At 39.3% G+C, this 16,127-nt stretch overlaps 1 protein-coding gene across 3 annotated transcripts in view; it reads left to right on the plus strand.

Moving 5' to 3' along the window:
• LOC109039912 (ATP binding cassette subfamily D member Pmp70) overlaps positions 1–16,127 on the plus strand; it is a 135,093-nt gene that overhangs the window by 41,968 nt on the left and 76,998 nt on the right. For all 3 annotated transcript variants that reach the window (XR_002009771.2, XM_019055638.2, XM_019055639.2), the window contains exons 3-5: positions 5,955–6,142; positions 9,214–9,283; positions 10,560–10,586. Coding sequence is in view for 2 of the 3 variants with exons in the window: in XM_019055638.2 (XP_018911183.1) it covers positions 5,955–6,142; positions 9,214–9,283; positions 10,560–10,586 (285 nt within the window). In the remaining variant the exon portion in view is untranslated. The remainder of the gene's footprint in view (positions 1–5,954; positions 6,143–9,213; positions 9,284–10,559; positions 10,587–16,127) is intronic.

The following is a 16,127-nucleotide window of genomic DNA, read 5'->3' on the forward strand; positions in this document are numbered from 1 at the left end:
ATTTCTTTTATTTTCCAATTCAGAATTGCAAATCCGTACTGTAGAACGGGTACGGCTAGCGCTCCGATTGCAGTTATCTTGTTTTTTGCCGTTAGCTCTGTCTTTAGTACTGCTCTTACTCGTCGTATGTATTCTCTCTTTACCTTTTCTTTTATTGTCTTATGTTGAATACCTATACTTTCTTCCATTCCGAGGTATTTGTATGTTTCACCTGGGTCTAACTGTCGGATGCTGGTGTCGACGTCTATATCCATGTTTTCTCCGTGGATGTATTTACCTTTCTTGAAGGTTACCTTGGCACACTTATCTAGGCCAAATTTCATACCTATGTCGTCACTGAATTCTTTCACCGTCTCGAGTTGATTTTGCAGTTTCTCGTCGCTGCTGCTGAACAGTTTCAGATCATCCATATACAGGAGGTGCGTCAGTTGTTTATGGCCTGCCTTGATGTTATATCCATTGTTCATGTTGTTTAGTCGTGTAGAGAGGGGTATTAATCCAACGCAGAACAGAAGGGGGGAGAACGCGTCCCCTTGGTAGATTCCTCGTCTTATTTTAATTTCAGAGGTGATAATTGTATCTGTTTTTCCTCTTAGTTGGATGCATGTTGACCAGTGCTCCATCATGTTCTTACAGGCGTTTACTATATTCGGGTGCACTCCCATGAGTTCCAGTGCACGGATGATCCAGCTGTGAGGCATGCTGTCGAAGGCTTTTTGGTAGTCCAGCCATGCGATCGATAGGTTCTTCTTGTTCTTCCTGCAGTCCTCAATGATGGTTTTGGATATTAAGAGTTGGTCAAGGCACCCTTTAGCTCCTTTGCGGCACCCTTTCTGCTCTATAGGGAGTAGTTTGGCACTTTCTAGGTATTTGTACGTTTTTCCGGCCATAAGTGCCGTGAAGATCTTATACGCTATGTTGAGGCAGGTTATGGGCCTATAGTTTTTGGGATTTGCCGTTTCTCTATTCTTCGCTATCAGATATGTAGTCCCTTTGGCCAGCCATGGTGGGAATTCTTTCCCGTTCAGTAATTTATTGTACTCGGCTGTTAGGTACTTATGGATGCTAGGGATTTTTTTGAACCAGAAGCTTTGTATCTTATCTGGGCCGGGTGCTTTCCAGTTTGCAAGGTTTTTTATGGTAGTTATCAGTTCATCATCACCGAGATCTGTCCATTCCATTTTGTTGTTCGTGACCTCTGAGTCTTTGATCCACCCAGCCTCCGAGTTGTGCTGAGTAGGGACTTCGTAGATTCCTTTCCAGAACTCTTCCACCTTTTCTTTCTCTGGGATTTCACCTATGTCGGAGGAGTCACCTTTGATGTTCCTGTAGAAGCTTTTGCAGTTGGTTTCGAAGCTTCTGTTGTGAGAGAATTGATTTGATCTTTTCTGGTATCTTCTTATTCTTTGGCTAAAGACAGCAATACGTTGCCTCAGTTGCTCCATTACATTGTCTATACTGCTTTCTTCTCCTTCCGCGGTGTATTTATCCAGGATTGACTGGACTTTGTGGGTTGTCTGTTGTCCTTTTTCCTTGCTCGTTATTTTGAAGTTAGCTAGTACTGAAAGGTTCCTCCTCAGATCTTGGATTCTGAACTCAATTCTTTTTTGCCATAGGGGCTTACTTTCTTTCTTGTTCATTTTAGTTCCTTTTGGGCCGTTCGACTCGTCACTGATTGTGAGGGCTGCAGCGTAGAGCAAGCAGTTGATTTTCCACAGGTCGAGATTTTCTTCGCTCTCAAGCATATTTTGTACTTCATTGTTAGTTCGCATGATGATTTCTTTGTCTTTTTTCGCCCCCTTTATTTTCCTTATCGGCTCTCTTTCTTCCAGATTCATCTCGAGAACTTCTTGATACACGCTTCTTAGCTTTGATAAAGAGGTCGTTGTTTCTAGTGTACTTGCCATGTTCTGCTCTTGGGGAGTTGTTTCGTGTTCTGGTTCTGGAGATGGTATTCTTAGCTGCTTACTTCTTCTGGGAGTTTCGTTGGTTTGAGGTATGTCTGGCGTTGACTCTGATTCCCTGGGGTCAGTTGGATCATTCCGTCTCGGCGGGCGGTTCTCGTCGTTTGTGGCATCACCTGGTGAGCTTTCAGTTGTGTGTTGGTCAGTGGATGCTTCTATGGTGGAGTGAACATCGTCTTTAATTTCTTGAAGCTGTTGTTCGGTTAGTTTTTTCTTGTTCTCGATGTATCTTCGTTGCGTGGCTAGCTTATTAGCGTTGAGATGCAGGCGGGCATTAGGGTTTCGTTGCCTCCATAGCTCGTAGGTGGCCTTTATGTTGTGGATGCCCGTGTTTTCCTTAACAAACCAATGGCACCATATGACTTCTTTGTATTCCTCTTCGCTCCATTGTACTCTCTGGGTGTGGTTGGCTGCATTATTCATTGTGGTAGGGGAGTTTTGGTTGTTATTGGTATTTTGGGTTTTTCTGGTGACACCCCGTTCACATTGTGTTGCTAGGTTTGCGGCTACATCAGCTTTGATTTCTTCAATTTGTGCCTCACTTAGTTTTTGGTTTTTCGCAATGAATCGTCTTTGTGTGGCGAGCTTGTTTGCATCGATATGCGGGCGGGTGTTCGGATTCCTTTTTCTCCAGAGGTCATAGTTGGCGTTTATATTGCAGCTTTGAGTGCTCTCTTTGATGTACCAGTAGCACCATATTATTTCTTCATACTCTTCTGTGGTCCACTTCACTCGCTCTGTTGCTTGCCTACGCTGTGCGTTTGTGTTCTTACCGGCAGGGCTAGTTGGTGGTGGGCTTTGGGCCTGTGGTGTTTGATTCAGCTGATTCTGCTGTTTCTGCGTTCTTTTCCGTGTTGTCCCAGAGACCTGAGTCAATTCTTCTGCATTATCATCGGTTCGGTCGGTTTTTCCTTTGTAGTTTTGGGTTTTTCTTGCTTTAGAGTTGCGCGTTTCCATATTTGTTCCCACGAGTAAGATGAGGATTTAAGAGGGTCCACCCGTAACCTCTTTCCGGGTAAGGCTATATTAACTCTGGGAGGGCGCCTGGTATCCCAGGGCTCCGTAGGTCGACACCAACATAAGCGCCCTGGTGCCAAGGGACCCGATGGGCACGGTTCGCATAACACCCCGGGTTGGGCTTTTCATTAAGTACTCCTTGGCACATAGAGTGTGCGTCCAGAGTAACTCGGGAAAGGAGGTGCGTCAATACCCCAGACCATAGGCAGTCCTCCCTGCAGATTTATTATTATTATTATTATTATTATTATTATTATTATTTTTCATATTCACTGCTGTCACCAGCTTTGCTGGGTTGCTTTAAGCCCTCATACAGGGGCAAACAATGCTCCTAGGTATGAGGGCTGTTTGTGGTTTGGGTGGCTAGGGTGGACCGTTTTTGAACTTTTTTCGAAATTCCAAGACAGCTAGTGCTAAAAAGTTGCGTTTTGGCATAAAAATAACGCTCAATTTTTTTCAGAATTTTTGGACGATGTCCTGAGCCCGTCCCGACGCCATCTTTGTTCCCAAATTTTCGATTTTTTCGAGAAATTTTAAAGACTCTGTTTGAGGCACGGGAAACGCGTAGAATTAATGAAAATGCAATTTAAAATACTTTAAATATCATTTCAAGCGATACAGGTCAGGATAGGACACCCCCAACGCGCAGGGAATGCCTTAGGGGACGCAATCGTGGACCCCCGAAATCCCTTAAAAATGCGCTTAAATACAACCTATATTTTATGTTAATTTTCATTGATTCTATTTTGCTCATACTTTGTGTTATGACTAACAAAACTTATCAGTAGACTATGTCCTACTATTTTACGGCTTACGATGTGAAATTAGAGTGCAAAGGAGTGCTACAGGGATGCCATATCCCTCAGTAATGAAAAAATAACCACCGGGCTAGAATGGGCCTCTGATCTGTGGATATCACTGGAATAATGTTCCTGTCACCTGAACTGAGTACTACTTAGTACAGTATGCTCAGACTGATGGTAAGATATAATACAATTGAACACATTAGTATTTAAATCTGGCAGTGGTGGGTGGCGGTTTCCATGCGCTTCGCGGATCCTAGAGGAACGAAGTTAACTACCCTCGGAGGGTGTTCCGTTTTGAGGCGACCATCTCAAAACCTTGCTCCCCGGGCTTTTCCTCATTCCTTTTTGTCCCCAAAAGATAATTCTGTTGTCTCAGCATATTATGTGAAGTCTATATATTCCCCCAAAGCTGTATTAAAATTTCGGAAGAAATCACATTGGTTTAAAAGGGAAGAAAATGGGTCGATCCGCAGAACTGCGTTTTCCGGCCTTTAAAATGCGTCCAAATTATTCCAAACCTAAGCATTTCTTCGGAAGACACCCTGTAGCCTATTTTAAACGAGAAAATTTCATTTTTGACTCAGGGGTCGGGGTAGGGACTAGGGTGGATCAAGGCACAGTTAGTTTTGAGGCGCTGCGCCCAGCAAACTTACCGTAATTGACAGTATTTCATCAACCTCAAAGGAGGTCTTCCAAGGTAGAGGAGACTAATATATCTCACAACGTGTAAGAAAATAATAGATGTTTTCAGCCCTTAAGAACTATTTTTGACAATTTACACTGTTGCCAAATTTACTCGAGCCCAGGAGAAAATTAGTGTATTTTTTGTTCTGTACTTGAGTGCTTATGGCAACAGTGTAAATTGTGAAAAACAGTTTTTAAGGACTTAAAAAAACTATTGTATATTATTTGCTTACACAATGTGAGATACATTAGCCTCCTCAATCTCGGCACACCTGTTTTAAGGTTGATGAAAAACTGTCAAATACAATAATTTTTCTGCGCTCAGCGCCTTAAAAAAACCGGCACCGTGACCCACCCTCCGATCCGCGAAGCGCATGGAAACCGCCACCCACCACTGCCAGATTTAAATACTAATGTGTTCAATTGTATTATATCTTACCATCAGTCTGAGCATACTGTACTAAGTAGTACTCAGTTCAGGTGACAGGAACATTATTCCAGTGATATCCACAGATCAGAGGCCCATTCTAGCCCGGTGGTTATTTTTTCATTACTGAGGGATATGGCATCCCTGTAGCACTCCTTTGCACTCTAATTTCACATCGTAAGCCGTAAAATAGTAGGACATAGTCTACTGATAAGTTTTGTTAGTCATAACACAAAGTATGAGCAAAATAGAATCAATGAAAATTAACATAAAATATAGGTTGTATTTAAGCGCATTTTTAAGGGATTTCGGGGGTCCACGATTGCGTCCCCTAAGGCATTCCCTGCGCGTTGGGGGTGTCCTATCCTGACCTGTATCGCTTGAAATGATATTTAAAGTATTTTAAATTGCATTTTCATTAATTCTACGCGTTTCCCGTGCCTCAAACAGAGTCTTTAAAATTTCTCGAAAAAATCGAAAATTTGGGAACAAAGATGGCGTCGGGACGGGCTCAGGACATCGTCCAAAAATTCTGAAAAAAATTGAGCGTTATTTTTATGCCAAAACGCAACTTTTTAGCACTAGCTGTCTTGGAATTTCGAAAAAAGTTCAAAAACGGTCCACCCTAGGTGGCCGGGTGGTGGTTATTTTCATTATCATTATTTTTTTTTCTTATTCGGAAGAGGGAACACTACCGGCACAAGTATTACTGATGGGCCACAGGCCAAAGTCAGTTACACATACCATCTTGCTTGAATGAAAAGTAAATATTATTTTAAAGTAAAATTAAAAAATTAAAAAAAATTAAATTTTAAGTTAAATCAAAAAATTAAAAAAAAACATTAAATTTTCAGCGAAATGAAAAAAATTACTCGATATTAAGAAACGACCTGACAATACTTGACGTGCTTATAACGACGGACTTCTGCATTGAATGAAGCAGGTAACTATCTATTCCAAGGTCTCGAAGATGTTGAACTAAACTTACGGTATGTATTGTGGTAAATATTATGGTATGGATTATACGCTCGATTATTATTATGGTATGTTTTACAGAAAGGTCCGGCTAAAACGAAAGCTCACGTTGATGCAGAATTTATTCGACAGTTGTGCTCAATTTTGAAAATTACTGTTCCTGGTGTTTTTTCGCCGGAGTTTGGTTTCCTTGTCCTTGTTGCAGCATCCTTGGTTGCCCGATCGCTCAGTGATATTTGGATGATTCAAAATGGCACTATGGTTGAAACGTAAGTCAACTATATTTACCCTATCTCTCATCTATCCAACGGAAAATTTTCAACCGAAATTTAGGAATTGCGTAGAACAACTTGTCGGACGATACATATTGTTTAAGCGAATTTTCGCGTCTATCCGATCGATTAGTCTTGAATCCTGTTGAATGCGATGTAACTGATGTCATCATTGCGATGGTGCAACACCCATTGGAGATCCGTCGTCGTGAAAAGATGGAGCGATCGATCCAACGGAAAAGAGCGGGAAATATATGTAAACATGACATAAATGAAGTTAGGTGATAATACCGAATGGTTGCTCAAGGCTAAGAATATTTCAATTATTTTAAACTATTCGTTGTTTTTTTTGTCGTCTGTTCCTAATGAATAAGGAAATGTTAACTGTGGCGCTGAAAAGCGCAATGGATGATAGTGTTGAATGTCGATGAGGAGGAGGAGAACACTGAGCTTGCTGCTGTCGCTGCTATTTTCCTACATTTCAAATAACGCAGTTACTGCTGCATTAACAGTAACTGAAGAGAGAAAGAGTTTCATAATTTGTCTCTTTATTTTAATTTTAATTCGGAAGAAAGAAGAAAATTACTTACTTGCATTTTTATCCATGGTCCATTCAGTCTATTTACTTCCTCTTGCAGTTGAAATGGGATAACGATATACGATAATAGGAAAATTTAAGAATATTTGAAATTCCAATGAAGGATTTAGTTATGAGCATAATCCATGGCATCGGATTCGAGCAAACCCCCAGTGTTCTGCGGGGTTCAGTCTGGATCCCAACGATGACTCCGGTGAGCACTAACTATTTGTTCAGTGAGCCCCGAAAACGCGGATCGGGTTCACGAGAAAATACGGATCGCATTTACGTGCTCTACCCGATCCGACGCGAAAATTTGCTTTTTGATTATGCAGACAAAATTTCACGACCGCTTAGGAAGATTCAGGGAGATATGGTACTTATTTTATAGACGGTCGGCCCTGCTTGAGAAGAGAACCTCCTCTTAGTCCTCATTACATTTTTTTTGCTTTGTTTGCGCTTATCATGTTGCTGTCTCGATGTTATTTTTGCGATTTGCTCACTAAATGTAACTAGTTAGTGTCTTTTCGGTGTTTCATCAGAGAACATGTGGCATTGAAGAGTGATTGCATCCAAGAATTGCGTGAAAATGAGAAAATCTGCACATACTAGCGATGGGGGCGAATAAAATTTCAACCCTTTTTTTTCAATTTTTTTTCTTCCTTTTTCCTTGGTACCCCTATTTGCATTCCACATAGGATAAAAGTGGTTCTGTGCGAAAACAGCGTGAATACCTATCCTTTTCTGTATTTTCAATACCCTTAACAGTAGAAACTCGATTCAAGGTAGGTTGTATGAGTTGTATAATTAAAAAGTGAAGGGAAATGTCGTTTGAAATTCTAAATGAGATTATTTTACATTTGGAGAGGCTAAAAAGGAAATAATTGATTGAGGACCATTCTTTCGTGGTATCTAATTCAGTCTATAGTGAGCATCCTCTATCGACTTGACATTAGCATGATTTCAAACATCTTCACCTAAAAGTAAAGAGTTCCACATTTTAAGGTAACTTTTAGTAGTTGTGAAGAGAATTTCCTTCCATTCAAATAATTGTTGGCAAAAATGTTAGTGGAAGTACAGCACCGTGCTACGAAACCCTGGGGGTCCCATTAATGGGTATATCCATGTCATACTAATTTTTTAAAATGCATCATACCCAACCCCAAGGACCATTCTTCGCAATCTGTGTACGCTCTCCTAGATTGGGTACCTCCTACAGCCAAGAGTCCAATTCACTCTTCCTGCAGATGATCCAGGGGTAGGAAACTACCTGCCAGCTATACCTGGTGGACTTTCCCCCATCCCCCAACAAGAGAGCTCACTCTCCAAAGGTCACAGGAGCCTCCAAGAGAGGTGAAACCATGTAGTTAAATATATTAAGTGCTGTTTTATTAGATACATATTATTTAAATCCACCAGTAAAACTGAAAGTTATAAAACACATAATTGTAATTATAAAAACAACAGAATAAGGAATTAGAAAAATATTAATTGTGATTTTATGAATATAATTGTGATCTTTTTAGTCTAAAAATTCAATTAAGTTTACTTTGATTTCACATATTAATGTTTTCATAAGCTAGTTAGATTTAAATAATTATTACATTTGAGGGCTTGGAAGGCAAGGCGCATAAGTGCAGTTTTTATTATTTCAAAAAAACGAGTTTAAAGTTCTGGATCTTACACGGACCTATAGAGTGCTCTGAATACCTTCAAAATTTACAAGTGGTAGTCTCACACCTTCATGAACGTCCTCTGAAATTTTCAGCTCAGTTTGGCCAATTAAGGCCAGCAGTTGGGCTTAAAGTGACGGTAGGTTGCACTTATCCCGTGTCCCCTCTATTAAAAAAATGCACTTATCCCATTCGCTGTTTTTCCGCGTCAAGTGACTTCCAGACAAAATCGCTTGGTATTCTGATAGACCATACCTTCAACTACCAAAAACACGCAAAACTTAATTTTGATCAAAGACATGCTTCTGAGCACACAATTTTATTTTAATTTCCATCCTTCCTTTTTCAACACGGAAAAACGCGAAATGTTCCGGATTTCTGTTTCCTCTTCGTCTTTCCTTCCTGTTTTTATCTACTGTGGTTTTAGTGAGATCCAGTCGTTTTCGTGTATCTCACCTGTTGAAATACAAGCATAACGAGTGTGTAGCACGCAGCTGAGGCGGTTAGGCTCTAATCTCTTGTCTTGAATTTCTATAACTGCAATTATGTGCTTTGTCTTCCAAGCCCCTCATCTGGATTATTGGATATTGGATTATATTGACAGACATGCAATATATTTAGCTGGACAGTCACATAAGCATGTAAGTTATGTAGGTTGTGGAGGGATTCATGTACTCTTATTAAACTTACCACAAGAAGCAAAATTATGTCTTTTAAAATTTAAAAACGTTCAGTTCTATGTATTGCACTTCTTCAACCATAATTGAACCAAACATAAATTTTTTTCTTAGTTTTATACATATGTTTCAATGTTTTAGAGCAATCGTTAATGCTGACAGAGAATTATTCAAAAAGAGATTGATATATTTCTTTGCTGGGATGCCAGTGGTAAGTTTATTTTTTTTCTCTCCTTTGCAATTACTTGTCATTCTCTCTTCCTTTTTAGTGTGATTGTTCGTATCTCTTAGCTGCATTTAATTACATTTTAGTGGTCAATAAATAATTTGTCCAACTTCTACAAAGTCATTGAGGAACCGATATCTTTACTTTTGTTTTTACCTGTAATGGTAGTCGTTCCAGGCTCATGTTGCAGGCAAAAGTTCCAGGGGCAAGGGTGTTTTGGACCCAATAACTCTGGATAAGGGTAGACAGTGCAAAGTAACTTCAAGTTGCAGCAACTTAACTTTTATTCTCATGGCGCTCCTACTGAAGAGTGAAGAACGCCAACGGTGCATCATGGACGCATTTAGCGTGACGTCACATTTCGATTTAATTTCGATATCTCTAAAGTCAAAACGTGCCCCAACAAACGAACATATAGGAATCTGCGGGATTTAGGCAGGGGGGGTAGGGGGATTCGCTCTATGACTGTCACTGATATTACGAGCTTATTGTACAATCAATTCTTGTGATTGTGATCTCGAACGTTTTTGTAAATGGCTAGCTCTCATAATTTTAAAGTCCCATGGAGCAATTGTTTAATTTCAGGCAGTTTTAGCATTATTTCGTCAATTGTTCATTTTGGAGGTTATGTTTGTTTGTTGGGGCACATTTCAACTTTCGAAATATCGAACTAACAATATCGCTCCGTGACGTCACTACTAAATGCGTCTATTGAAAAGTTTGTCCTAACAGCATGGGACGGTCCCATACATTGTGACAGTAGACTGTGTGTGTGCAACCCTTGTATCTCATTTCGCTCCAAAAAGGTCGATTCCTGACGCCCTAAAAAATCTAACAATTGCTATAATTAGGTTGATGAGCTAAGAAATAAGTGCATGGTAAAGCTTGATTATGCGGCAATCCAAGGTTTAATGAAGCATGCTTTGGACAAAAGAGCCGTTCAGCAAACCTCGATTTTAGATTTATTGATGTGCAGAAAAAACTTTTTCCACTGCTCAAGTTGTTTAAATGGTAGGTCTCTTCCATGGTTAAAACACCTTCTCTGTAAGACAGGTGTCTCTGTCAAAACAGCTACACTGGCGAAATTTTTTACTCTAGGTTAATTATGTAACGCTGCATTTGAAGAAGTAGTTGGAACAATTTTCTGGTCCAGCGGTTGCAACAGCTGACTTTGCCAAGGGGTTGTTTGGCAAACCTAGGTGTTCTGGTAACTAAAACTTAAGTATTGCTTCCCTCTAATGTTTCTTTTCCGCTGTTTCAGATTTCCGTAGTGAACAACGTCCTAAAAGTAAGCATAAGATAAGTTTCTTTTGTTTTTTATCTACCTCTTGTTTAAACGATGTTAAATGAAGTAAAAATTAAGTAAATTCGATAAAAAATAAGTAATTAATAATCAAGTGCACAAATGGATGCATTCATGCGACACTTCTCTATCTGCGGCCTACAGTGTAAACCTTGCTTTTTGTAGATTGACTGCTCTGTCATAAATATGTTTAGTATGTCTCTAAGACTTTAGAAGAAAGATGGAAAATTGAAGAAATTGGCAATTGTCAATCTTACCCTAATTGGAGAGTATGCCCGGAGTAGGGCGAATTGCGTCATGCGCCTTTTTTTGGCAATCAGTGACTTAATATCTACTTATCCTAGAGGACATATCCACAAATTTTTATGATTAACCGATGATTCTGTGAGGTGCTACAGGTCAAAATGTAAAACGCCCTTCTGCTGGCAATTCAGATTTTTTCATCTGTAAGTAGCAATTAATGCAGTGTTTTACCTGTAAAACATGTTGATCAGGAATTATCCAATGCGTTGTATGCAGAATTAAGGTAAGTGGAGAGATTATCAACATACAATGACATTTTTGTTGTCCCTTCTGCCTTTACCTGGTGGACGTGCGCTTCGGCGCATCGCTGTTATTTGATTAATGTTAGATTGCTCATAGCATGATCACCATATCGTCCATATCCCACTGCAATTGTTGTCAGTATATTCGGGAAAATGTTATAATTTGTAACAATCAGACCATTGATGTGAGTAGTTATACATATATCACACTCATAAAGAGACTTCAGGTTTAGTGACTCTTCCATGACTCTTTGCAGCGTAAACGACCTCAGAAGGTCTTATAAATGATTTGAATTCGAAGGAAAGACTTGGTGCGAGTGAAAAGATTATAGTAAAATGCATTTGCTGGCACGTGGTTTGGAGAATGAATGTCCAGTAAAAATTTGCTCGAGTTAATGCCGGTTGCTGCTCAAAACAGTGTAGGACAAAAATTTCAAAAACACCTAGTCCAGCAGGAAAAATTGGAAAGTTTTTTCCGTGATAAAAAGCAAAGAACTTCAAGACACAGCCCTTGCAAGTATCTTACACAATGTCATTTTTGCTGCGAAAAAACAATAGTGCTACCACCTATGCATTTTGTGTACATGGTAAGGTATTTAAGAAGGCCTTGCAAAAGAGGACCAGCATTGGCTGAATAATGTATTGAAGAATGTCATTGCAGGCTTAAGCTAGACTTGTCAGTCGAAATTTCTCATCATGTACGTATGATCTATCCAAAAATATATTTTTTCTTCTTTCGGTACCTTGAAACTTTTTATTAGGGCGATCATAATCATCAAAAATGACGAGGAGAAAAAATACAACATTTTCCAGAAACTTCTTCCTTACCACTTCATTTGCACTTCCTTACAATAAACTACAGTCAAATCCGACCATCCAGAATACTGATTTAACCAATCAGTAACATAGGGAAAGGCTAAGAATGGAAAGAAACATTACAAGATCGTTCGACAGGCTTTTCCGAAGAAAGGACCCCACACACCTCTTATGGGAAGCTGCACCATGACAGAATGCCTTCTGACTTATGTCATTCGATTCTCCTCAAGATGCTGATCAAAAGTTATAATTGTGCCAACTTTCTACGATGCACCGTTTTCGCAAGAAACCTAAGAGAAGATTCAATTATTCGGCGATAAAAAGCCAGAAAGATTCCTCATTTCAGTACTCGAGTGAACAAATCAGGGGAACTCCCTCACTGAGCGGCAGTCTTATCTTGTATTCCGCTCGCCGTTTTGCTCGACCATCCAAAACAGATTCTTGAGGAGCATAAGAACAGGAAAGTCTGAACATCTACCGGGCGAGTGCGGGAGGGAGATAGCCCCTGAGTCAGCAGGTACAGATAAGAACACGGACACGCGCTACGTTTCCTTATTTACATCGGGCCTGTCCTCAAATGCTTTGTTCTGTTTTATTCATAGTCGCCAAATAATTGAATCTTCTCCTAGGTTTTTTGCGAAAACGGTGCATCGTAGAAAGTTGACGCAATTATAACTTTTGATCAGCATCTTGAGGAGAATTGAATGACATAAGTCAGAAGGCAATCCGTCATGGTGCAGCTTCCCATAAGAGGTGTGCGGGGTCTTTCTAGTAGATTGCCGGTAGAAGGGCGTATTAGTGCTGACATTTTCCCATGTTAAGAGGACTCCAAGCAGTTTGCAATCAACGTTTTGGTCAATTTGCAGTCCCAAATATGTTGACAAAAAGAGGATGGTTTCAATTTGCCCCATCCTTGAGATAGTGGTTTTGAAATGAAAACTTCCTATGTGTTTTACTCAAAAAAGAGTACCTTGCATAAACGCCCTTATACGGAAAACTCTTCAATAATGCAAGATATTTGATGGAGTTATACTTGATGGTTCATTTCTGTTTCTAATAAAAGTACTGATCATTAAAAGTTCTCTAAAATTACACAGATTGCAAACATGTATTAATTTAAAAAAAAAAAAAAAAACTCATAATTCTAATGTTGAAGAATTGTAAACTTTAAGTTCTTTAAAACACTTGAAATCAAAAAATATATTTTACTTGACACTTTCCTTCGCCTTGTTACCAATTTCACCATGTTTTTCGTGGTTTGCAATTTCATTTTCCATCCAAAATAAAAAAAATTCGCTGAGAAAGCTTTCCCTTTCTGCACCAGATAAGTTCTTCTATGGACAGGTTCTTTTACACGCCTTTGCAGTAGCAAATCCATGGGACAGCAGAAAATATCTGTTAAAATTGGTTAAAACAGGTTTCACAGTAAGTCTAAAAATTAGCAGCTGTTTTTAAATTTTTAAAGTAGAAAATTGATAACTATGGATACATTTTTTAGGAAAAAAAACATTTTATCATAAGTGGTATCCCACCTATAATAGTTACCCGACCTATGTCAGCAATTCTTTCGTTCACGATAACTATCGTTAGATTTATGTTAGCTTCTTCAAATTTTGCAATTTTGTCCATTTTGGTCTTATGAAGAACTGTATAAATTTTCGGTTTAATCGCATCTTATCGCTGAGTCTCTGGCTCAGTTGACCAAGTCATGAGTAATATAATACATGAATCGTACAGGTTTGCAAAATCTTGCGTTATATTTCATCAATTTCATTAAACCTCAACACACCCCCTTAATGCCAGATTTTTCAAAGCCTTGCGGAATGTACATAAAAACACTTTCTTGAAGCTCCGCGTTAATAAAAGCTGATTTAATGTCAAATTTGGCGATGTTCATATCACGCTCAACGGCTAATACCAAAAGTGTTCTGATAGAACTAATGCTGGCAACAGGGCTGAATATTTCCCCGTAATCAATGTCTCCTTGCTCAAATCCCCGTACTACGAGTCTGGCCTTTTTAGTACCATCCTCTTTGGTTCTAAACACCCATTTACTTGAGAGAATTTTTGAAGTTTTAGCTTCATTCTTGTTGACTAAAACCCAAGTTTTATTATCTTTCAACGCTGCTGTTTCAGCATCAATGGCAGCTTGCCACTTATGCTGTTCTGGAGAAGCTAATGCCTCATTGTAGGTTTGAGGGTCAGGTGAACCCGAGCACCCGGGAATGACGCGATCAGCCAAACTTGCTTGCTAGCAAGTAAATTTGGACAAAATCTGAAAAATCATCCTCAAAAGTTACAAAGTACTGTTTATTGTCCCAGGTTGGTGGGCTTACATAGCACACATCACTGTGAATTATTTCAAGAGGTCGGCTAGCCTTATGCCTATCATTTTCAAATGGTAATCTGGTCTGCTTCGCGAGAATACAGACTTCACAATTTTTAATAGTTTCAATTACCTGCTGTTTCTGTAAATTCATTCCTTCGCTCAATTTTAAAAGTTTACACATATTTTGAGCACCTATATGCCCCAATCGCTTATGCCACATCCATGCATCATTTACAACATTTGCTGAAAGAGCTTTATCGATGATTTTAGGATGCAATTTTATTGTATATAACCCGTTATCTCCTTTTTCTCCTCTAAGAACTTCAACGTTATCTTTGGAGATTAACACTTCATTTTCTGTAAAAAGAACTGTTCCACCTTTTTCAGTTATTGCCTTCACTGACAAAAGATTCCCTGCTGCTTCGTCTGAGAATAGAACTTTTGTTAGCGAGCACTCATCGGCGCACACTTGGCCAATTTTTGTTATGTTTAGACTATTACCCTTTTTCGCAACACCGATTTCGATGTTGGCATTCTTTACGTCACTCAAGTCAGTTAAATTATTCGTGAGATGGCTCGTGGCTCCGCTATCAACAATCCACTCATCAGACTCCACACCATCGGTCTTTATTTTATTAAGAGAAAATGCTACCCCTTTTTCGCCCGTGGAATTTTGCATATTTTTCTTTGCATTACCTTTTTGATTGGCCTTATTATGCCAACATTTGTCAGTTGAATGGTTTCCCTTATTACAAATACTACAAGTATTTGTACTGTTTTCACCTTTCTTGTTTCTGCAGTATTGGGTCAGGTGACCTTTACCACAATTTTCACATTTTAACACTGTTGTACAATTGCGTTTTAAATGCCCGACTTGATGGCACCGATAACAGCTTAAGGATGAACTAGTTGAAAAAGCCACGCCAGACTCTTTCGATGTTTTTAATCTTTCCTCTGCCAAAAGAAGTTCGGAGACTAATCTCTCGACCGTTTTCTCATTAATGGACAATACATCCCATGATGTTACAAAGCTTTCCATACTTTCCGGGAGTGTAGTTAAAATTTTTGACATGAGCATCTCATCACTAACTGTTTGATCAACAGCTTTAAGTTGAGCAAAGATATTTTGAATTTTACTCACATGTTGAGTCATAGGCGTGCCTCTTTCAAATTTAATGCTGAAAAATTCTCTGATTAACTCTTGCTTTTGTTCCTCTTGGTTCCTACCATACAAATTTTACAAACGAACCCACATTTCAGCTGAGGAGTTGCACGACATGATGGATGGCATGATGGTCTTCTCGAGTGTTGTAAAGATGATTCTTTTACCGATGACGTCCTTCTTTGTCCAGGCTTCCTGTGACTTCGTGTCATCTGGTCTGTCAGTTGCTGCAGGTTTAGGGTCCTCTCCAGTTGCGATTTTCAGCGCGCCTTTTTCTTCCAGAAGGATTTGCACTTGAAACTTCCAAAGTTCATAGTTTGATTTTCCTTTGAGTTTATCCACGGCCCGCATGTCTAATAACTGATATTCGTGCGATTCAGACATTTTTGTTTTGCGTATTGATGCGCACCGATAAATTGATTGGCACCGATTTTGCCCAGAAAATACAGTATTTCTTCAGGAAATTTAGTTTCACGTAAACTTCGATTTAGTTGTCACTGTGTTGACCGAAAAGTTCAATTTAGTTGTCACTGTGTTGACCGAAAAGTTCAATTTAGTTGTCACTGTGTTGACCGAAAAAATTTCAATTTAGTTGTCACTGTGTTGACCGAAAAATTTCAATTTAGTTGTCACTGTGTTGACCGAAAAATTTCGTTGGCCGAAAACTTTGTTGC

The sequence above is a fragment of the Bemisia tabaci genome, unplaced genomic scaffold (assembly GCF_918797505.1).
Source record: "Bemisia tabaci unplaced genomic scaffold, PGI_BMITA_v3".
NCBI lineage: Eukaryota > Metazoa > Arthropoda > Insecta > Hemiptera > Aleyrodidae > Bemisia > Bemisia tabaci.